This window comes from Bison bison, unplaced genomic scaffold (genome assembly GCF_000754665.1).
Source record: "Bison bison bison isolate TAMUID 2011002044 unplaced genomic scaffold, Bison_UMD1.0 scf7180017864136, whole genome shotgun sequence".
Classification (NCBI taxonomy): domain Eukaryota; kingdom Metazoa; phylum Chordata; class Mammalia; order Artiodactyla; family Bovidae; genus Bison; species Bison bison.
Genome location: NW_011494708.1, coordinates 2,262,108 through 2,285,294, shown reverse-complemented (window position 1 = coordinate 2,285,294; position 23,187 = coordinate 2,262,108). Strand labels below are relative to the sequence as shown.

The following is a 23,187-nucleotide window of genomic DNA, read 5'->3' as shown; positions in this document are numbered from 1 at the left end:
AAACTGCTCAGTCATGTCAGCAGTCCCATGGACTGGAGCCTACCAGGGTCCTCCATCCATGGGGTTTTCCAGGCAAGAGTACTGGAGTGGGGTACCATTGCCTTCTCTGCATCCTTAACAAGCTCTAAAGGCCATTTTTCTGTTCCCTTAGGTTAAAAGTCACTGTTCCAGGTGAATGTTTTAGCTATTTTAATGCCCGTGGTACATTAGTGACACCACCCTAAATAATATAGTGAGAAATTGCCCTAGTTCTTTAACATAATCAAAATCAGTGGTCTGCTGTGTGACCGCCTAAGCTCCAGGAGAATGTGAACTGTAACTAGTGTTCAAATTCTACAGGGATGCTTGATATATAATATTTAATTAAATATGGTTGCATTAAGAACTATAATTGTTTAGTAATTTTTTTATCCTTGAATTTTTTTTCCAGTACTATTTCTGTTTTTTCCAGCACTATTTATGTTGTGAAGTGAAGTTGCTTAGTCGTGTCCGACTCTTTGCGACCCCTTGGACTGTAGCCTACCAGGCTCCTCGGTCCCTGGGATTTTCCAGGCAATAGTACTAGAGTGGATTGCCATTTCCTTCTCCAGGGGATCTTCCTGACCCAGGGATTGAACCCAGGTCTCCCGCATTGTAGACAGAGGCTTAACCGTCTGAGCCACCAGGGAAGTCCTTATTTATGTTGTAGGCTGATTAATTCTTTGCTGTGGGAACCCCATGCGTAGTAGGGTGCTTATTGTGTCTCTGGCCTTTACCCATTAGATGTAGGTACACTCCCCCAGTTTGCAAACATTCCCAGTAAAGAATCATACTTGTTCTTTTGGGAAATACAGTGTGTTGCAAATTAACTTTTACAGATAAACCTCTCTATTAGTCTGTGTATGCATTTTGAATGGAAGAATTTTTTAATATTTTGCAGTGTTGAGGCATTTGTGTTCATTTTGTTCTTTGGTGTCTGGTCCCTAGTTTCTCATTTTCTCTAGAATGAGTAGCATGTTTTTTTTAAACGGCTGTTCAAATAATCATCATGTTTAGATAGTCAAGCACATTAGAATTCTATAAGAAATATCAGATGGCCTTCTGTTGGGGACCTGAAATGCTTTTCTGTGAGTTGAATTTCTGTGGCTGATACTTTGGCAGCTCTCCCACAGCTGGGGAACGGAAAGGAATAAGCTCCAATTACCTCATGTATCCTGTTGAATTTTTAAGTTTCTTTTATACGACTAGCTAGTCTTGAGGAATATGAAGACCTTTGAGGAGAAAGTAGCAATTCTACTATTTTCCTCATGTCTGTGAGCCTGTTATTTTTATTTGGTCAGTTAAGTGATAGATTTTGGGAGTTCTGTACCCCATCTCCATAAATTTGAATAGTACCCATAAAATTTATCTATCTCAAAACTTAAAAATGACAACCATATTACCATTTTAACCATGTAAACAATAGTGTTTCTATAGTCCCTTGAATTAATTTGGGAGGGGAAAGACCAGTTTTAATTAGTGAAGGTTTGGAAAACGTGAATGTTGATTTTTTTCGTTGTTGTTAATCTGTTAAACCAGGTGTTCCTAGTAGAACTCCCTAGAGGAGCTGTGCTACCAAGTTTGGTAACACTGATTGTAATTAAAATATGAATTGTTTTAAGTAAATACTTGAAGATGTTGAACTCTTCATTCTTTAAGCAATACATTCTTTCATCTTTAATTTCATTGAGTGAAATTAGTCTTTTCAACATGTAGGAGTTTAGATTCTTTAGTAGGGTCTAAATTAATTTGCTAATATATATATTGATGCTTTTGGAGCTGAAAGTCTTGCTCAATTCAGAAACTCTTGAACTTTTGTCTCAGTTCATGACTAAGCAGAAGATTGCATTGTGCTGATGAATGTCAATGAGCTTTCTGGTCTTTCAGAACTGTCAATGTTGATTCTGAAAGTTCAGTTAAATTTAGGGAAAATTTTGTTGCCAAGTTTAAAAAAATAATGTTTAGAACTTTGTCTACATAAAAACAAACAGTGTGGGATTTTTTTTTCCTCACTCTTTAGCGTTGTCATTATATCACATGCAGTAGTGATTTTGTTTCAGCTCCATACATGCTTAGCAGATAGTTTCAAATAAATTTGGAATAATCTTGTTAAAATTTCTAGAGTCTGCAAATGCACAATTTGGGGCTTTTAACTTTATATATAAAATCTGGTATTTGGTGACTTCTGAATTAACAGAATTGAAAAATAACTCTGAATTTGGCATCAGTTTTCCTATACAAGATATATATATATGTTTTTAAGAACTATGTGTGTGTGTATATATGTATATATATATATATAGTTTGGGGTTTATATTGTGTTTGTGTTTTTTTTTTTTAAGATCTAATTTTGTTTTTGTATACCAGCAGGGGGCATTCTAATCTAGATACAGCATTTGAAAGCAATTTTTGGGTAAAAATATTTCTTTCTTTTTTCTTTTTTTTCAATGAATAGCAAACTTTCATTTCTTTTGGAAATTGTATACCTCAAAGGAAATTGGTATATAAGATCTTTAGTAATTTTCTTTGTCACAGTTTTTAAGACCTTATCAATACTCCAGAAAGCTGGTATGTTTTAAATTGGTTTAAAATCTGTTTTTGTTCTTACATATATTCTTTTAACACGGAAACAAAGTTGCATTTTAGTTAAATCATTTTAAGGAAAATTATTCTAGCTTGATTATAATATATAATAAGTTTACTTGGTAAATTTTTAAAAATTGTTCTGTCTTTTGAATAAAGGATAATTTGTCAATAAGGGTAACTTCTGATTGATACTGGCCATACTGCCAAATCATTTAGCGTACTTCTGAGTTTAACTGAATTAAAGCTTCTGTAAAATTTTAAATATAGCTCCCTTCCCATGTTAAAGTCCCTTTCTCATCCCCTAGAGCCTTCACCTACCTCTCTGTCTCTCACACCCTCCCAGTATTCATTGTGTCCTCTCTTGAAACCTGGAATTGAATGCAAATGTGTTGGAATTGTTTTGTGTATTAGGGAAATTTTTGAAGAGGCTTTAAGATATTTGGGTTAACCTAGTTCTTAAATATCTATGTTGATACTGTAGAGGTGTGTGTTCTCATTAGGCACAATGAAGCAAATCTTCCATATAATTGCATTAGTGATACGTGACATTAAAGCCTAATTGGCTTATTTAAAATATCTTGCACATCAATTTCCTGTAGATTGTGAAAATTGAAAAGGTTATGAGTACAGTTAAATATTCCTGGGTGAGAAATTTCAATTTTAGTACAATTTGTTGAGAATTAATTAGGACATTGACTCTTAAGAAAAAAGGGTATGGAATGTCAATAAGGCAATTGTGTGTTTATGTGACTAGAGAAATCAAAGTTTCTTGGATTATTTCTGAAATCCCAATGAAATCTGCTGAATTAATTGTGATGACTAAAATAAGATGCATAGAACTAGGATTATGGTAAATCCTTAAAATGTTTCAGTGTGTATTCATTCTGTTTGCACACTTAAACTTTTATTTTGTAGGAAATTGATGAAGCCTGTAAGAGAATAAAGCGTGAGGTTGATGATTTGGGCCCTGAAGTCGGTGACATCAAAATCATTCCATTATACTCCACACTCCCACCTCAGCAGCAACAACGCATCTTTGAGCCTCCACCTCCAAAAAAACAGAATGGAGCGATTGGAAGAAAGGTAACACTGAAATGTTCTCTGTAAACATTGCACTGATACTGAAAGATTTGTCTGTGAGATATCAAATTGTATTGAATTATAATTCAAGGAATAAGTTACAGGTGATTGTGGTCTGAATTGTATGCTACATAGTTATCTGTATTTCCAAAGTAAATAGAAGGAAATGTATTTGTGTAGAGTTCTGCATATCTTTTGACAGGTACTGCTACCATGTCCCTGGGAAATTCTTCCTTAGCAAATGGAAGGTTGCTTAGGGTGAGGAAGGTGGCCACATGTCTTTCTCCTGATTAAATCACTTGGCACAAAGTACTTTTTTCTTCAGTTTCTTGGCTTCTCCCCAGAATTTTTGCTCAGTTGCTCAGTCGTGTCCTGCTCCTTGCAACCCAATGGACTGCAGCATGCCAGGCTTCCCTGTCCATCAGTAACTCCCGAAGTTTGCTCAGACTCATGTCCATCGAGTTGGCGATGGCATCCAACCATCTCATCCTCTGTCATCCCCTTCTCCTGCCTTTAATCATTCTCAGCATCAGGGTCTTTTCCAATGAGTCAGTTCTTTGCACCAGGTGGCCAAAGTATTGGAGTTTCACTTTAAGCATCAGTCCTTCTCCTTTAGGATTGACTGGTTGGATCTCCTTGCAGTCCAAGGGACTCTCAAGAGTCTTCTTCCCCACCGCAGTTCAAAAGCATCTATTCTTTGGCACTCAGCTTTCTTTATAGTTCAACTCTCACATGCATACATGACTACTGGAAAAACCATGGTTTTGACCAGATGGACCTTGGTCAGCAAAGTAATGTCTCTGCTTTTTAATATTCTGCCTAGGTTGGTCATAGCTTTTCTTCCAAGAAGCAAGCGTTTTTAAATTTCATGGCTGCAGTCACCATCTGCAGTGATTTTGGAGCCCCCCAAAATGAAAGTCTCTCACTGTTTCCATTGTTTCCCCATCTATTTGCCATGAAGTGATGGGACCAGATACCATGATCTAACTTTTTCACTCTCCTCTCTTACTTTCATCAAGAGGCTCTGGTTCTTCTTTGCTTTCTCCCATAAGGGGGGGTGTCATCTGCTTATCTGAGGTTATTGATATTTCTCCCAGCAATCTTGATTCCAACTTGTGCTTCTTCCAGCCCAGCGTTTCTCATGATGTACTCTGCATATAAGTTAAATAAGCAGGGTGACAATATACAGCCTTGACGTACTCCTTTTCCTATTTGGAACCACTCTGTTGCTCCATGTCCATTTCTAACTGTTGCTTCCTGACCTGCATATAGATTTCTCAAGAGGCAGGTCAGGTGGTCTGATATTCCCATCTCTTTCAGAATTTTCCACAGTTCATTATGATCCACACAATCAAAGGCTTTGGCATGGTCAATAAGCAGAAATAGATGTTTTACTGGAACTGTCTTGCTTTTTCGATGATCCAGCGGATGTTGGCAATTTGATCTCTGGTTCCTCTGCCTTTTCTAAAACCTGCTTGAACATCTGGAAGTTTATAGTTCATGTATTGCTGAAGCCTGGCTTGGAGAATTTTGAGCATTACTTTCCTAGCGTGTGAGATGAGTACAATCGTGTGGTAGTTTGAGCATTCTTTGGCATTGCCTTTCTTTGGGATTGGAATGAACACTGACCTTTTCCAGTCCTGTGGCCACTGCTGAGTTTTCCAAATTTGCTGGCATATTGAGTGCAGCACTTTCACAGCATCATCTTTCAGGATTTGAAATAGCTCAACTGGAATTCCATCACCTCCACTAGCTTTGTTCGTAGTGGTGCTTTCCAAGGCCCATTTGACTTCACATTCCAGGATGTCTGGCTCTAGGTAAGTGATCACACCGTGATTATCTTGGCCGTGAAGATCTTTTTTGTACAGTTCTTCTGTGTATTCTTTCCACCTCTTCTTAATATCTTCTGTTTCTGTTAGGTCCATACCATTTCTGTCCTTTGTCAAGCCCATCTTTGCATGAGCCTGCTGCTGCTGCTGCTAAGTCGCTTCAGTCGTGTCCGACTCTGTGCGACCCCATAGATGGCAGTCCACCAGGCTCCCCTGTCCCTGGGGTTCTCCAGGCAAGAACACTGGAGTGGGTTGCCATTTTCTTCTCCAATGCGTGAAAGTGAAAGTGAAGTCGGTCAGTCCTGTCCAATTCTTTGCGACCCCATGGACTGCAGCCTACCAGGCTCCTCCGTTCATGGGAGTTTACAGGCAAGAGTACTGGAGTGGGTTGCCATTGCATGAGCCTAGTGGAGTATAAATTAACAGGAGATTGATTGGTGGTGGGGGGGGGTCAGGTTTAGAGTTAATCAAATCAAAAACTGTGAACATGACTTTAAAAAAAGTCTGATCCTAGCTTCATTACGTTGAATGCTGCAACTAGAACATGTTAAAATATTTTCTGTTACTTTATTTGCATTCAGAATTTGGGGGGGAACTTTTGAAATTTTAAGTGATAAATTTAGTATATAATTTTGAAGGTGATTTGTTGACTGAAAAGTACTCATTCTCTGTAGTATTTTTTTACTTCATTCTTTGTCAGTTGATGGGTATAAAAATAGTTGTTTCTTAAACGTTTCTATAATAAAGTGGAGTTAGTGCATCTTCCATGCAGATGGTTTAATTTTTCTTGAAATCATGGGTACTTTGTGTATCTGCTTTTAATTTTAAAATGGTGATTTTATTTATCTTGGAGTAAATACAGCAAGGTTTACCATGTTTGTCTTTTCATGTAGTTCTCTTCATTCTGTTTTGAGTTAACTTTGATGGGGCCCACCTTAACTTCATATTTGAGCTCTTCTTTTCTCTGTTAATACTAGTATACTAGAAATTTAGGTTCAGTCTGGTGCCGGTTCTGTACACGGTACATTTTGTAGACTCTTCAACAGTTTAAGCCCATGGAATAGAATTAATTGTTGTTTTGTTCTGTTTTTTAAGCTATTGCTTTTCATGTTCTTGTAAATCCTAGAATATTGAGAGGAATTTTGTCTTTCTAAAAAGAGTGATTTAGCAGCAGTTGTGTATGTATAATGTTGAGGCCACTGGAGTTTCCAGGGCTTTGGTTTACCTTGGGATATCTCCAGCTTGTAATTCAGAATCAAAACTAAGAGCCACAGTGCTACTTCATCATCCACTAATTATGTTTTTCGTTCGGCTAAAGCTATAGGATCTCTTGCTGGGAAATCATGTTATCTCCTGGCATGAGTCAGCTTCATCTTAGAAGTTGAAGGAGCACTCTCATAGCCTCCCTGGATTGACCCCAGTGGGAGGGGGAACTTCCCTTGCAGTGGTGCATCATACTCTATGAGGGAAAACACTTTGAAGCCCCGCGTGTTTAAGGGATAATGAACGATTTTTATAGAAGTTTATAGAGAAGGGTTTACTCATCCAGTCATATATTTTGAAGCTGGTTATGGGAGATAGTACTAGTTGAAAACCTGAGACCATTGAAATGCACTATGGCCAAGCACTGACTGGCTGGCAAGATGAGTAAGTGACCATCAGACCCAGGGCCTGGCAGGTCCAGTTAAAGTAGGAGAAAGGATTGATGGGATTGTGGGGAAAGAGGAAAGGTAATGAAGATGCACACAGGTTATATGAGGGTATGGTAAAGAGGAAAAACTGGTATTCAGTTGCTGCTTTCCTGTCCTCTTTTTTTAAATGCTGTAACTTTGGTAATATTCTATTTGTAAAGGCCAAGGCTTAATTCTTCTATCATGAATTCATTAATTAAACATTACTGTGCCACTTACTGGAATGGGACTTTTCATTCAGGAATGCTATCACTGATTGATATTCACAAGTAATTTAAAACTACAGGAAGGGATAGATTGGGAGATTGGGATTGACATATACACACTACTATATATAAAATAGGTAGCTAATAATGTCCTACTGAATAGCACAGGGAACTCAGTACTCTGTAATAACCTGTATTGGAAAAGAATCTTAAAAAGAGCGGATATATGTATATTATGGAGAAGGCAATGGCAGCCCACTCCAGTACTCTTGCCTAGAAAATCCTATGGATGGAGGAGCCTGGCAGGCTACAGTTCATGGGGTCACTACGAGTCAGATACAACTAAGCGACTTCACTTTCAGTTTTCACTTTCATGCGTTGGAGAAGGAAATGGCAACCCACTCCAGTGTTCTTGCCTGGAGAACCCCAGGGATGGGAGAGACTGGTGGGCTGCCGTCTGTGGGGTCACACAGAGTTGGACCTGACTGAAGCGACCTAGCAGCAGCAACAGCATGCATATATTATAACTGATTCACTTTGCTGTACAGCAGAAAGTAAGACAACATTGTAAAAAAAAAAAAATGATAACTGACCAAAAGCACAAAAATAAATAAAATTATGTAGAAAGAGTTAGGGATTTAAGGTCTCCTTCCAATTACTTAAAATACTATTTGATTCATACTTCTGTTAAATTATATTGGATCACATTTTGTAATGTAGTACTTCATTTGTTGTCTTACTCCTCATTGTATTTATGCAAAATAGTTTCTAATTGATAGTGATGAAACTAACAAAACAGCCTTTGAAACTAAAGTTTTAAAATGTAGGCTATATTAAAGGTAAACTTCTATGGGCATTGGGTACTTAACTGGCATTCCTTTTACAAATAATTGAGATCTTTTTGCATGGTGCTCTAACATAGCATCAGTGGTATACTTTCAAGCTTTCTAATAGTCAAGAAAAGTTGAGAATGCAGTTCATAAATTTTTGAGGGTGGGTACTTTACCTCTTTTAATCATCGTTGATATTTGTTCAGGTATTTGACTTTAAGCTAAAGCTTCTGTTGCTTTCTACATGCATTAACATTTACTCATAAATTATGCATTTTTTTTGACTAAGACTTATATTTGCTATTTTATAGATTTGGTGTTATTAAATCCAGCAACTATGTTTATTTTTATTTCATTTTCATTAATTTTGTCCATACAGATAGCTGATTTTTCTGTATCTTATCTCAGAGTTTACTAATTAACATGGCTCAGAGCATACATTGCTCAATAAAAAAGAGAAATGGCCCTTGTGGAGATGTCTCTCTAATTTTAAAGAGAGGCTTAATGATCCACTATCTGAAGATAACTTAGTGTGGTACTGCTGGAATATTTACAAACAAATAAGCTAATGTCCTCACTGAATTAGAGACCCCACCGAGTTCCCTAGGGACTAAAAACCCACACTTTTTAACCTAAATGCATTATTGTGTCCAAATAGAATTCAAGTAGAGCATCTCAAGTACTTTGAAATGGAATTATTGAAATAAATCAACGTGAATTCCATTAAAAAGCAGATTATTGAGGGGAAAGGAGATAAATCTACATGAGAGTTTATTCTTAACACATTTAATATAAAAAGATTAGAATTGGCATTGTCTTGATTTTTTTTATCATAGAGTTTATTCTATATATTGGGCTCTTTATCTGAAATAATTCCTTTGTCGTTGAGGTTTGAACACTCTTTAAGGCTCTTTGAGCACTATTGCCAAGCTATAGTCTAGAAGGCTTTGTAGCATATGTACTCTGACAAATTCAGGACCACTTTGTGTTGTGACCGCTTCCTACATAGATCATGTGCCACTTAATACATCTAGAAAATACTTAGGGCTTGCCTCACCCCACTGTTAAGGTTCCAAGGCAGCTAGATAACTTGTATCATTTATTTGTCTGTTGGTTTTTTTTTGCTGAGTATGTGTGCATGTTTTATTTAGCCTTAGTGAGTATTATATCTGCAGCTCAAAGTTGTACAGTTTAAGAGTTTTTCCCTTTTTTTGTCCCAAAACCCACTTCTCATGGGGCAGGGAGGTCCTACTAAAGAAATTATTTTATTGTCTTAAAGCTTTCTAGCCCATTAATTTTTTTAATTAAAAAAATCAGAAAAAACCTAAAAGCCGTGCTTCTCTAGGTCTTTGTTAACACTTTGGATTTCAGAGTTTAACTTCGGGTGGCAGTTGACTCAACAGTAGACACAGAGGTTGCCGAAGTCGGTGTGAACATCACCTGATTCTTAATATCTGTGGAATCACAGATCCACACCTCCTTACAGATGTTGTACAGTTTGTCACACAGACCCAGAGAGAACATGTGAACACCAATTTTTATGGACAAAAATTATTTTTAAATTTAAAGAGTTTGCACCAGTACATTTTTATTACATTGACTGTATTTTGTTCTAGAAGAAATAGATGAAGTGTATTTTTCCCTCAAAATATATGTTTTATACTTCTATTTATATGTACATTTTCAAGAACTACAGTTTTTACCCCAGAATTCCAGAAAGCCACAAGACCTCTTATATAATAACAAGCATGTGGTTTGTGATTCTGTATAGTTTATAAGGGCTCTGTCTCAGCTGACTAGTATGCAAGAGTTATAAAAGGAAATTGAAGTTTGAGTGTGTTAAAACCGCTCCACTCTTTTAGCTACTAGATTTGATTCCTGGCTTTGATACCTACCTTTCCACTGCAACACACTGACTTTGTAGAAGAATATTAAACTCTGGTTATACTTATTGAAGTTTACTTCCTGACCTTGTTTATGCTTGCTTCAGCTCTAATTATTGAATGTTCATGTCTTTGAAATGTTCTGGAAAATATATTTCATTAGCATCAGACCACTTAGTTTACTGTTCATTTGCTAGTTAGTATGCTTTTCAGCTGGTCAGTGCAAAAAGGGAGCATTTTGGTTTTAGATATATAAGTAATTGTATAATAATATCATCCGGTTAATGATGTTCTAGTAGCCTTTTAAACCTCCAACATTACCTGGCAATGTGCCTAAGGGCATCCTTATCCACATGCTCTTGTTTAAGCAGAACCTTCCACAATGCTCTTCACTTGTCCCTTGTGGGTTGATCCCACCTTATCTTCAACAGCTCTCCTAAATGCCATTTTCTGAGTAAGTTTTCCTTGTCTTTGCTTGGGCAATAAATCCTTTAAAAATCTTATGGCATGTTTTTTATGTCATTGTACTTCCATTCCACCTCTAATCTTTCTTTGCGGATTTTAAAAGCTTTAAGAGCAGACTCTGATTCATCTTCTGTGTCAACTGCTTGCATATTCAGGCATCTCCACCTTAATGGCAGTAATCTTCCTCAGATCAGATGCTCTGAGAAAAATACTAATGAAGATCCCATTTTTCCATTGCTTAAAAAGAAAAATTGTGACATGTCATTCTTAGGTCCCTAATTTTCTAAAGCATATTTAAAATACAGTAAAACACCCACATGAAAAAACAATCATGTTAGTATATAAATACTTTGAACCTTATTCACTTTCAATAAAAAGTTCAAATCATTCCTTAAGATTCCTTGTATGCTGTGACACCCCCTCTGAGATTTCCAGAACATCTATGTTCAATTCTGATGATACACCAATTCTTACTGGATTCTAAGTTGAGATTTTCACCACCATGTGCCATTTCATTTAAAATATTTAGTTGACTTTTGGTGATATAGTTTTCCTTTGTAAATGTTGCCTGAAAGTATTGAAACATGTACGTGTTGTACAGTTTGAATATTAACCAAGGAGTGTTTTCTCAGGGAGACTCTCTGTGAGATAAACTTATTGCTTTATCAGTTATTTTCTTTTGATTTTGTTCTGCTATTTGAATAATTAAAACCTAATGTAGTCAAGTAATAACCTGAAGATTTTTTGTTGAAAAATAAAGGTGCTATGATGAACTAAATGAAACTTTGAATTCTTAAATATTAATTTGTCTTTATATAGCATTGGTTATTAAAGATTAAACCTAATTCCTGTTTATTTACTGGTTTGTAATTGTTTAGTATAAGTTAAAGACTAATTATTTGAATTGTACTTGGCTTGTAGTTTAAGTTAAATACTGTTCATATCTTAACAGGTAGTTGTGTCAACTAACATTGCAGAGACATCTTTGACAATAGATGGTGTGGTGTTTGTAATTGATCCTGGATTTGCAAAACAAAAGGTACATATTTTAGTACTATAGTACTTTATAAATTAGTGTTCATTTAATAGTACTTATTGCTTATTTGTTTCATGAGTGAAGTTTACTTTTTAGAATTATTTTCTAGTTTGTGTTTCATTTTCAGAAGTCTGTGATTTGAGCCTTTGGTTCTAGCTGGCTTTCACATACTAAGCCCATGTTTATAATCCTGTTTTTCTTTTCATTGGTTTCTTTGTTTCTGTGTGGTGATCCTGAGTGTTTCATATGTGAGTGTATATTCATGTAAGGAGTACTAAAAAGTACAGGATTATCATCCCTGCCTATTAGTCACTCAGTCAGCTAAATTAGTTTCTGTTATGTACCAGTCATAGTACTTGGGGGGGAAAAAAAAGTATTATGTTAACCTCTAGTTCAGCAGTACTGAATACCCAAGCACTTTAGCCAAATTAAGGGATTACTCAGTTAATAAATAAAACTGTTTTCTTACCTAAGATCTTTGATTGCATTTGATTATGTTTTATAATTGGGAGAATTTGTTGTACATAGTATTCATGTTTTTGATGGAAAACAATTCTTTAAATTGGCAGCATATAACTTGACTTCTGGACTGAGTTCAAAATATTTTCTTGGTGTCCACACTGAACATTGGGTGTTGAAATTGACAAGTTTTTTTTTTCAGGCAAAAACCTTCAGCACTATCCACCATATAAGAGTAAGGTAAAACTGAAAGTATTTTAAATTAGGAAGAGTAGAGCTACTTCTGTGTTAAGTGACTTTTCATTTAGTCTTAGAATGCTGGAGTCAGAATACCTGAAAGAAAGTTAAGGAATGATGAATTCTGTTTCTGCCCCAGCATGATTTATGCTGGTCGTCAATACTACTTTGTTTATTTTGGGGTTAACTTTGGGCTTTGGATACTTTTGTTAGATCACAGTTTTGTGTTTAACTGGAGGATGAATTGTAATGTTATTTACGTTCCAATAGGTGTATAATCCTCGAATCAGAGTTGAGTCCCTTTTAGTGACAGCCATTAGTAAAGCTTCAGCTCAGCAAAGGGCTGGTCGAGCAGGACGAACCAGACCTGGAAAGTGCTTCCGACTTTATACAGAGAAAGCTTACAAAACAGAGATGCAGGTAAGGGTTTTACTGTGTCCTTACTCTGTTTTTGGAAGGTTAGGTTAAACTTGTTACCAGAAGAAAATTACTTTACTTACTTTATCTTATCTTTTGGCACTATAAGCTGTTCAGGTTTTCCCTGAAGTTTATGGTGTAGTCTACCAGTACAACCCTTTGTTATAGTTCTAAGTTGAATTGGGCAGCAGTGGTAACCTTTCAAACCCTATAGTTTACAGGAAGTATCTGATTCCTTTTTAGTCCACAAATACTTTTCTCCTGTTTAAGTCAGTCGTTTAGAAGAAATGCCAAAGGAAATAGCTAAGGACGAGAACAGATATGTTTTTTCCCCCTGGAGCAAGAAGATTATGGGATATTTAACAAAACAAATGTTTTTGTATTTTTCTAGGATAATACCTATCCTGAGATTTTGCGTTCTAATTTAGGATCAGTTGTGTTACAGTTGAAGAAACTTGGTATTGATGATTTGGTGCATTTTGATTTTATGGATCCACCAGGTATAAATTCTCAAAGCATGTTTTGTCAATCTTTTTAACCAAAACTGACTATCCTATTCCTTATATACGTTGAATACATTTTACCTTTCCCTTACAATACATCAAGAGGAATTTTGTGTGTTGGCATTAAATCTAAAAGAGTGGGAAAATAGCGAATACTCTTTTTTTCCTTATCTTTCAGGGTAACTAAATTATTTTAGGAGTTATTAGCAGGGCATGAAAAGGGAAAATTTTTTTTTTTTTTTTTTTTTTTGAGGCAAAATAATTTGATAAACACATTGTTGAGTTAACAGTTCCTGTACTTAAGAGGTGACGTTTAACTGCCGTACAGGCAAGTTTTGCAGCTTTGTATGAGTCATAGTTTGCTAGATCTCTGTAACTGAATTTGATGGCAGTTTGAGTTTTACGTTTGGTCCACTGTAGAATGAAAAATGAGATTGCTTCTAACAGTGTGTGCTTTGTCACGTTTTTGCTTATTAAGGCAGCTTGTCTTAATAGATTGCCTTTTCCTCCTAGCTCCTGAAACTCTGATGAGAGCCCTAGAACTTTTGAATTATCTGGCTGCTTTAAATGATGATGGAGATCTGACTGAATTGGGATCCATGATGGCCGAGTTTCCTCTAGATCCACAGCTCGCTAAAATGGTTATTGCAAGTTGTGACTACAACTGTTCTAATGAGGTCCTATCTATTACTGCTATGTTGTCAGGTAATAGAGGGAAAGGAACTAAAAAAAGCCCAGCTCTTCAAAGTTTGGGTGGACTTCACTTTTGGGTTTGTTTTTTAATTTTTAGTATGATAGTGAATTTTATAGATGTTTTTAAGGGACTTATTTTGTTTGCTAAATATTTTGAAAAATTGCTTCATAATAATATAGTGTTTACAAAAGTAAAGCACTGTGCATAAAATGTAGTAAAAAACATTGGCTCAGATTAAAATATCAGTAAGAAAAGAATAGGTCCAGGACTGCCTGGTGGTCCAGTACTTAAGAATCTGTGCTTCCACTGCAGGGGGTGTGGGTTCCATCCCACAAGCCTCACATTATAGCCAAAAAATTAAAGAATTTAAGTCTGAAGATACTATAACTGAGTTCTTTGGTAGGTCCATCAGTTTTGGAGTTTATTGCTGAAAGTTCAGGAAGAACGTTGTTCTAGTAGCTGGCACTATTTAAGTGAGCCTGAGACAAACCAAGCTATCATTTAAAGAGTAAGCTTTTTCTTCATGTGTAAATTGTATTGCAGTGGCAGTCAAATAATTATTTTAAACTTAGTATCAAATAAATAGAAGTAGTAATGTATAATTTTAGGTTTAAAATCTAATCTGATGGTAATTCTTTTACAGTGGCAGGGAAACACTTGATAAAAGAAATATGTTTAATAGGTAAAATTGCTTAATTTTAAAAATCGAAACATTGAGCTGAACAAATACTACTGTTTTTTATTAATAGCTATAACATTTAATTCACAAATAGTAACTTGGAATTTAGATTTTCCAAAACAGAGAAATATTAACGTAGAAATGTACACTGAATCTTACAGCTAAAAATAGAAAGTGTATTAAGGTTTTACTGACTGGCAAAGTACTCTATAATACTAATTTCAGTACTGGGGAAAATTGACTTCCAGTCACAGAGTGGCTTATTGGTCTTATTTATACCTCAAATAATTCAAACTCTTACATGAAAGTAAAGGAAGAAATTTTTTAAATTTCTAAATATAAAATTTTTGGCTTAGTTTAGATGTATGTTTTAATGATGTGAATTTTTAATTTAAGAACTAGCGAAAATGTTTTTTTTTTGCAGTTATGATTGATCAGACTCAGAGCAGATGGGCAGGGCAGTACTGAATCATTTTAATGAAATTGTAGTTTCTTGCGGAGGTGGTGGTAGGTTGTTGTCTGCCTTTTCTTATATATGTGATTTTTGTTAGATTCTCCTGGTTGTAGTTAACCCAACATTTTAGCTTGAGAGAGTGTGGGGTAAGAGTTAACAGACTGTGTTTGTTACCTACCTAGTTTTTATATTTCTAGCTTCTCTTTTATTGGGAATACTATAGAGTTAGCATTGTTCGAATTTAGAAAACTAGCTAGCCCTTTAAAAAATTGGTCATTATGATGCAGTTGAGATCTCCCATCTACATCTCTTACTTGTGGTGGTTCTGCAAAGCATGGGGATAACTGGTTGTCTTTAGCACATCAAGAGAGTGAACATTTTTGTACATTAGTTATTAAGCAAGGCATTTGTTAGCGGGAGGAATGTTAAAGGATTAAGAAGAAGTCATGCAACTAAAACAGTTTACTTAGTTTGTAATGCTTTGTTTACCATTTAAGGAGTTTCTGGAGTTTGGGGGTCCTGATATAAATAGTAAAAAATCAGGGGCCTTAATTGAGTGCTTCTTAAACCCAATTATTTAACTCTGGTAGCTAGTTCACATTAATGTTCACAGCTATGAGATTTCTGTATTTATGTCTTGTTACCTTGCTTCAGTTACATTAAGCAAGACTTAATATTTACTGTGATCATGTGTCATTGTTTCTATTTGGCTTCTTTGGAATCATTTTAAAGGGGAAACTGTATGGATGGCAAAGAGTAATTTGATACTGTATTTGATCTTATTGATTATTCCTATTATCTTTTATCTGAACTGATGATATATAATTTTTTAATTGACAAGGTTTTAAGAGCTTTAAAAATGTGTTGACAAAGTCCCAAGCTGTTAAGTATTTTTCATACTGCTTTTATAACTATGGAATTGCTAAAGTGAATTAAGGAAAGTTGTATTTGAAAAAATGTAGAACATACTTTGTAACAACTTCAAGTTTTATGTGATTTAAAATTGAGGCTCTAAAAAAATATTGTAGTTCATTTTGATGACCCTGACATAATGACTGTTTCAGACTAATTGTCAACGTTTAAAATATTGGATTCTGCTTTTATATGAGGACTTCGAGTCAAATATCAATTTTTAAAAAGAACTTGGGACTTTATTTGCTAATCTTTTTCTTAAAATGCTGGAAAACTAGGCTGAATATTCCTAGCCTTTTTGAATTTTCTTAATTCAAAGGCGGTTTAACCTTCCACCACTACTGCTATCATCAAAACCCAAGATTTCATGATATTTTTTATGTTACATATGCTTCTGCTCACCAGTGCTAATAGTGATACCCACCAGCTGGTAATAGCCACAGCACTAGGGAAGAATTACGATAGAAATGTGGCAATAGACTGGTTGGAAAGTTGTTTTTAGTCCTTCAGTGGGGAATTCAGCGAATTAAATGGATGAACTTTTGAAAAATTTTTGTTTAGCTAAAAGGCTATTGACACCATAATTCTGGTTATTGGTAGAGCTATCGGCACTGGTTTTTTCAATAAGTTGAGCTTTTAGTATCTTGATGGCCTTCAGAATAGCTGTTTTTGATGCCTACTTTTAGATTTAGTTAAAAATAATCAGGTACTCTGTAGCTTTGAAACCCTCTTGTCTTACAGATGTGGTTAGGTGTTGATGTACCAAATCAAGGTAGTAAACAGTCCAAGATGCAGTTGGAGGCCATCCTGCCCTGCCCTATGCTCTGTGAACTGACCTAGCTAGGCCTTGTTCCTCTGTCTGTGAATGCGTGACTCATCGATATGGGCGTTTGTGTTGGGCCCATACCAACCTTGTTTAGTCCCACAGTGTTTTGTTCGTCCCACGGAGGCCAAGAAAGCTGCAGATGAGGCCAAGATGAGATTTGCCCACATAGATGGAGATCATCTGACACTGCTGAATGTCTACCATGCTTTTAAACAAAGTAAGTATAAATTAGATTGAAGGCAATCTTTTGTCTAAACGTCACTTGCAGCATATAAGGTATTTCTTCATCTCCCTTTCATTTATTATCTGTGACAACTTTACATTAGAAACCCAGAGGTACTTGAGAAAAAACTCCTGACTAGCATTTAAAATAAAAATTGCCCATCTTTTCCAAAGTTGTTTATTTTTATAATCAGGAGGAAAGCACTAGAAAGCTGGAAAATACAGAGCAGTAAAAATGAAATGCTGGTATAAAATTTACCACAAACATACAGCTTTTGATAGTTCTTTTAAAAACTTTGCCTTTTATTTGAATAGTTTTGTATTACTTACAGAATTATTACTAATATTTTTCCTAATAAATAGCTCTTATGTAAAAGTAAACTAACGAAATAGGGAAATAGGCTACAAATGTCAATGACCATGTGGTAAGTGGTTCATAAACTCAAGTGGGGGGCTATTCAGCATTACTTGCAGTTCAGTAAATGTGCATTATTATTTGAGAGGTACCATTTCTTCACCTATAAAATTGGCAAAGGCTAAAGAAAAATAGTCTTTAGCTGTGTAGGAGTGGGTCTAGTGCAGTGCAGCAGTCTTAACACCAGAGGTGGGAATAGAAATACATGTTATCTTTATGAAGAGCAGTAGATTTGATATTACCAAGACCCTTATCAAATTCATATGATTTGACTTATAGATAATCTGTGAAATTTTCTTTTAGTATTCTTTGGACAGAGATACGATTCAAGTTTTTTATCTCACAGTTATTTATGATAGTAAAGAAAAATGAAAAATACCTAGATGCCCACCAATAGAAAGATGGTTCAATGTGATGCTATCGCTACATGATGACATATTCTTCTAGCTTTATATCATATTTTCAGAGAGTATTTAACAACATGAAAAAACATTTTCCAATTATTTGAAAACAAGGAAACAGTGATAATGAAGAATGCCCTATTTATAAAAATTAAATGAGAGGAAAATGTGACAATAGTCTCTTGAGGTTCATTTTTATAACTTTTAAGTTGTATTTGATAGTCTTAATCTAAGCCTATTTTTCTTTGAAAATGAGAAAGACGTGGCATTTTTCCAGATTCTCTGAATCTTCCCCTGTTAAGACTATCTATTGAAAACAGCCAGGTAGATTTTCATGGGTAAAATAACTTAAAAATAGTTTTTCCAAAATCATTGTTTTGTCATTCAGTAGCCAAAAACCTTAGTGCTGTTTTTAATTTTGACTCCAGATTTTTAGTAAAGTTGATTAAGACTATGATTAATTTATAAAAATGATGTGATTTAGTTCCCTTGTTGATTTAGCTTGCTATTTATATGGATTTTATTTTTTAATTAGATAATACACCTATTTGGATGATTCATGTCCCCTCTTAATTTCCCTCTTTCCAACTTTGTAGATCATGAGTCGGTTCAGTGGTGTTATGACAACTTCATTAACTACAGGTCCCTGATGTCAGCAGATAATGTACGCCAGCAGCTATCAAGAATTATGGACAGATTTAATTTGCCTCGTCGAAGTACTGACTTTACAAGCAGGGACTATTATATTAATATAAGAAAAGCTTTGGTTACTGGGTATTTTATGCAGGTATGTGGACTGTATAGGAGTACATAATTAAATGCTTACTTAATATTTGTTTTCTATAAGCAGTGCTTGGATTCCACTTAAACACAAAATTCAGTTAAAGAATGCCTATAAATAATCTTTAATTTTTTGTCCAGATTCTTGAATGAACTAATATACTGAGAAGTTTTTACATGTGTTAAGTTTACCAAATGGCATAGTTAGGGATCCAGTTATGTAGAAATCAACTTTACAAGCACTTTTAAAATAATGGAGTCTTTTTATACTAAATAGATATATTGACTATTTTCAGGTGAGTTTTATTAGTTATTTTTTCAATGCAAATTTTGACTTTGGATAAATGTATCAAAGAATTTCTTTGAATCTTGATCTTAATTGGAGATGTATAATTGTACTGGAATGCTGAAAGGAAGCAGTTTTCTGGATGGATCCAGAAGTACAATTCACTTTGTTCTCTTTGTGGAAGCTAATCACCCTAAAATTCAAATAAGCAACTGTTTTATGCACAATCCTGTAGCGCGATCTTTGGTATTTATAATAAGACACGTGGGTGCTAGGAAAGTCAGCTATGGAATAATGATTTAAGATGAAAAATAATTTTTAAATGTTTCTTTTGGTTTTAAGTGTTTTATATTGGAGGCTGAAGTTAAAACTTATCTGGTAATTCTTATAGTTTAAGGGACATGAAGCCAATTAGGTTTTTCAAAATGAAAGTGTTTGTGGTGAAAAAATGAAAACACGTCAGTCCCTTATTTGAGATGAGATTGATTTTAGTTATCTTTTAAATATCCCACTTGTTCTTTGATGCTCTCCTTTGGCTATGTATAATAAGTAAGATGTCGCCTGCCTTAAGGCCAAATGAGCCCAATACATAGAGTGGCCATTAAGTGCATGGAGGCAGAATGAAAGGAGATCGGTGCCTGTCTGTGTTTGAGATCGGAATAACAATGTTTATTGTGGCATCTTATTCTGAAGTTTCAGTGCTTATCAGAGTTAGGATTTTCACTATTACCCAAGCATTATGGATTTCTAATTCTCTCTTAAAGCTAAAGTCCATTAGAAATGGGACTTTCTAAGTGTAGTGCCTGGCACCTAGTAGGTGCTTAGTAAATATTTATTGATTGAAATTGAGTTTATTTTCTACTATATGTTAGTAATTATGAATTGCTCATTTCTGTTCTTCATACATGCTCTTTGTTACTAGAGTTCTAGAATTGGAAAGGGCATGTTGTCATCTGCTTTGATACTTGTTAATTGTTAGATGATATTGATCCAATTGATATATTTGATTATAGATAGAAATATAGGACAAGAAACCCATGCATCTCCTCTCTCCTCTCCCCACCCTCCAATTCCTTTTCTTATTAAATCTCTCATTGTGGGTTACTTTTGCTCTATTTTTCTATCTTAAACATGAATTTTCATCTTTTAGTAATTGTTCATCTGCTACATAGTTCCCACCTGGTATTAAAGAACCAGTCTCAGGCAATAAGACCAAATAGTATATATTAGGCTTTGTGGGCTCATTCAGTTCAGTTCAGTCACTCAGTCCTGTCCGACTCTTTCAATGAGTCAGCTCTTCGCGTGAGGTGGCCAAAGTCCTGGAGTTTCAGCTTTAGCATCATTCCTTCCAAAGAACACCCAGGACTGATCTCCTTTAGAATGGAATGGTTGGATCTCCTTGCAGTCCAAGGGACTCTCAAGAGTCTTCTCCAACACCACAGTTCCAAAGCATCAATTCTTCAGCGCTCAGCTTTCTTCACAGTCCAACTCTCACATCCATACATGACCACAGGAAAAACCATAGCCTTGCCTAGACGGACCTTTGTTGGCAAAGTAATGTCTCTGCTTTTGAATATGCTATCTAGGTTGGTCATAACTTTCTTCCAAGGAGTAAGCGTCTTAATTTCATGGCTGCAAGTCACCATCTGCAGTGATTTTGGAGCCCAAAGAAGTCTGACACTGTTTCCCCATCTATTTCCCATGAAGTGATGGGACCAGATTTAGGTCCCTTATTGAAACCATTCAATTCTGCTTCCTCTTGTGTACAAAAGCAACCTTGGACAAATGGGCATACTTTGTTTCAAAAAACTTTACTTACCATTTTGAATTTCATGTGATTTTCACTCCAGCATCACCAAGTGTTTCTCTTTTGTTATTTTTCCCCAGTCATTTAAAGGTGTATAAACTGTTCTTGGCTAAGAAGCTTTAAAGATGTAGGCAGTGAGTTGGATTTAGCCTGCTGTAGTTTGCTGATTGCTGCTTTTATTGGGCAGTGGTAAATAAGTCTAGCCATCAGATTAAAAGCAACAGGTGAGGCTTGCCTTTCCCTGATTATATAGGTATAGATATATAGGCTTTATATCACTTTTGTATAGCACGTCAGAAGCATTGTATTAATTTACTGGGTTTCGGTTTCAGGTGGCACATTTAGAACGAACAGGGCATTACTTAACTGTGAAAGATAACCAAGTGGTTCAGTTGCATCCCTCTACTGTTCTTGACCACAAGCCTGAATGGGTGCTTTATAATGAGTTTGTTCTTACAACAAAGAATTACATCCGGACGTGTACAGACATCAAGCCCGAATGGTAAGCTTTGTGTCTTTAATTCTAAAAGTTTTCGTTACCATTTTGCTCAGAATGGAATCTGAAAAGTCTTGTCTTGTTCTTCTATTCACTCAGGGGAACTCGGATGTTCCCCAGCTAGGGTGTATACTCCTGTGTATAGATTTGGGGCACAAAATGGTGTGATTATCTCTTAAGAATAATTGCTTTGTGAAGAGGATGGTAGAATTGTTAGTATGGGCATGGGCAATTTGGAGACAAAGTTATACTTGACTAACATGAGAAGTATCTTTGAAGCCATTCTCTTGCTGTTGTGATTAACTTGGTCTCCAGGTTCCAGTAGTCAATCAGTCTTTGTATTTCAGCTCTCAATGATTGTTTATTTGTATGTTGGTGCTCTAAAAGCAAAGCAGGCATTAAAAACTGCACCTCTTTTTGTACCATTGCATATTTGATCACAAAATGTGATCAGAACTGACTGACTTTAAGCAAAATTACCCACCCACTGCAGTCCCCCTTTGTGACTTTTTTTTAGGGGGCAGAATCTATTCTGTAACTTAAGATAGAAAATGTCAGTCAAGAATGGGGGGACTGAAAGCACTTACTTTAGTTGATGTCACTTGCTATATATTTTGGGACTTCTTTCCTCCACTGATTTGTGACTTTTGACACTTAAATTGTGTAGGGCATTACCATTTTATCTTAAATGCTTTGTTGAGAAAAAAATTATATGGCTAAATGTTTAAAAAGATTCAGTCAGGTGTATTCTTTGGGGTATAGAGTTACATTTATGGTTATTAAAACTTAGAAAATGAGAAGATCCAGTCATTTGAATATCAGGGTGTTTCTTGTATGGAACTTGTAATATTGTAACTTTAAAGAGGTAGATCAAAATAGTGTTCCAGAGTGAAGAAACTTATGACCTTATGTTACTGTCTGTGTAAAAGAAAGGGGTATTTTTTTTTTACAAGAATTTATCTTGAGTGGTTTTTTGTTTTGTTTTTCAAGTTTATGAAAAGTCCACCATCAGAAAATCTGCAGCTTACTGAGAAGTGCACATTTCTAAAAGTGGTGTTTATAAGGATTAGGCATTTGTAATTTTAACATTGGCTTGGATTATAGGTTTGCATTTATCAGTGTATTAATGAATAATGCCTATCCTATCTGAAGCTCCAGTACTCTAATTGTTAATTTGGTGATTTTTCCCCTCCTTCTGGACAGGTTGGTGAAAATTGCCCCTCAATATTATGACATGAGCAATTTCCCACAGTGTGAAGCAAAGAGACAGTTGGACCGCATCATTGCCAAACTGCAATCCAAGGAATATTCACAGTACTGAAATTCAATGCTTGGAACTGAAATTATTCAGAGGACAGCTTTAAAAGATGAACGAACTGAAAAGTTCAAGTTGTGCTCTTCATGTTGGTTCAATAATGGCCTTTATTTGAAAGCTTTTTAATTTTTCTTTACAGTAAATATTCCATTCTGATTTCATAAATTAAACATTTATGCCTCCCTTTTGTGTTGACACTGTAGCTCATACTGGAAAAGTCGATCAATGTTTTGCAGTTTATTGAAAGTAGTTCTATATATAACAATGTTATAAGCATTTCTTTAGAAATGGTTGAAAATGCTTCTAAAATGTGATTATCGACCATGGTATGCATGATCGTTGTAATTGTTGACATTCCTTTTAGAAGTTGTGAAATGTTACAACTTGTGCTTATGTAGACACAATCTTCTGTCTCGGTACAGAGGCACTGACTTCAATAAAGTCTATTTATACTAATTTCGGCCACAGCACTTTAATATTTTTGTTCTAGTCTAAGTATGGCTTCTTTTCTTCCCAAGTGTGGGGCTTTTTTTTTTGTTTCCTTAAATTGTAAGCATACTATGACTCCATATTCAGCATCTTTCCACAGGGGCTGCTCTTGAACGTAGTCTTTAAAGTGGTATGTTTTAAAGAACATACTGTAGCACTTTGTTAGGCTAG

General features: G+C 35.4%; 1 protein-coding gene across 1 annotated transcript in view; it reads left to right on the top strand.

Annotated features, from left to right (window-relative positions):
* DHX15 (DEAH (Asp-Glu-Ala-His) box helicase 15) overlaps positions 1 to 22,983 on the top strand; it is a 54,004-nt gene extending 31,021 nt beyond the window's left edge. Inside the window, exons 6-14 of the mRNA XM_010839916.1 lie at positions 3,520 to 3,687; positions 11,541 to 11,627; positions 12,591 to 12,740; positions 13,129 to 13,237; positions 13,754 to 13,945; positions 16,900 to 17,022; positions 18,440 to 18,630; positions 21,049 to 21,218; positions 22,416 to 22,983. Of these exons, the coding sequence (XP_010838218.1) occupies positions 3,520 to 3,687; positions 11,541 to 11,627; positions 12,591 to 12,740; positions 13,129 to 13,237; positions 13,754 to 13,945; positions 16,900 to 17,022; positions 18,440 to 18,630; positions 21,049 to 21,218; positions 22,416 to 22,533 (1,308 nt within the window). The 3' untranslated portion in view covers positions 22,534 to 22,983. The remainder of the gene's footprint in view (positions 1 to 3,519; positions 3,688 to 11,540; positions 11,628 to 12,590; positions 12,741 to 13,128; positions 13,238 to 13,753; positions 13,946 to 16,899; positions 17,023 to 18,439; positions 18,631 to 21,048; positions 21,219 to 22,415) is intronic.
* Positions 22,984 to 23,187: the final 204 nt, after the last annotated feature.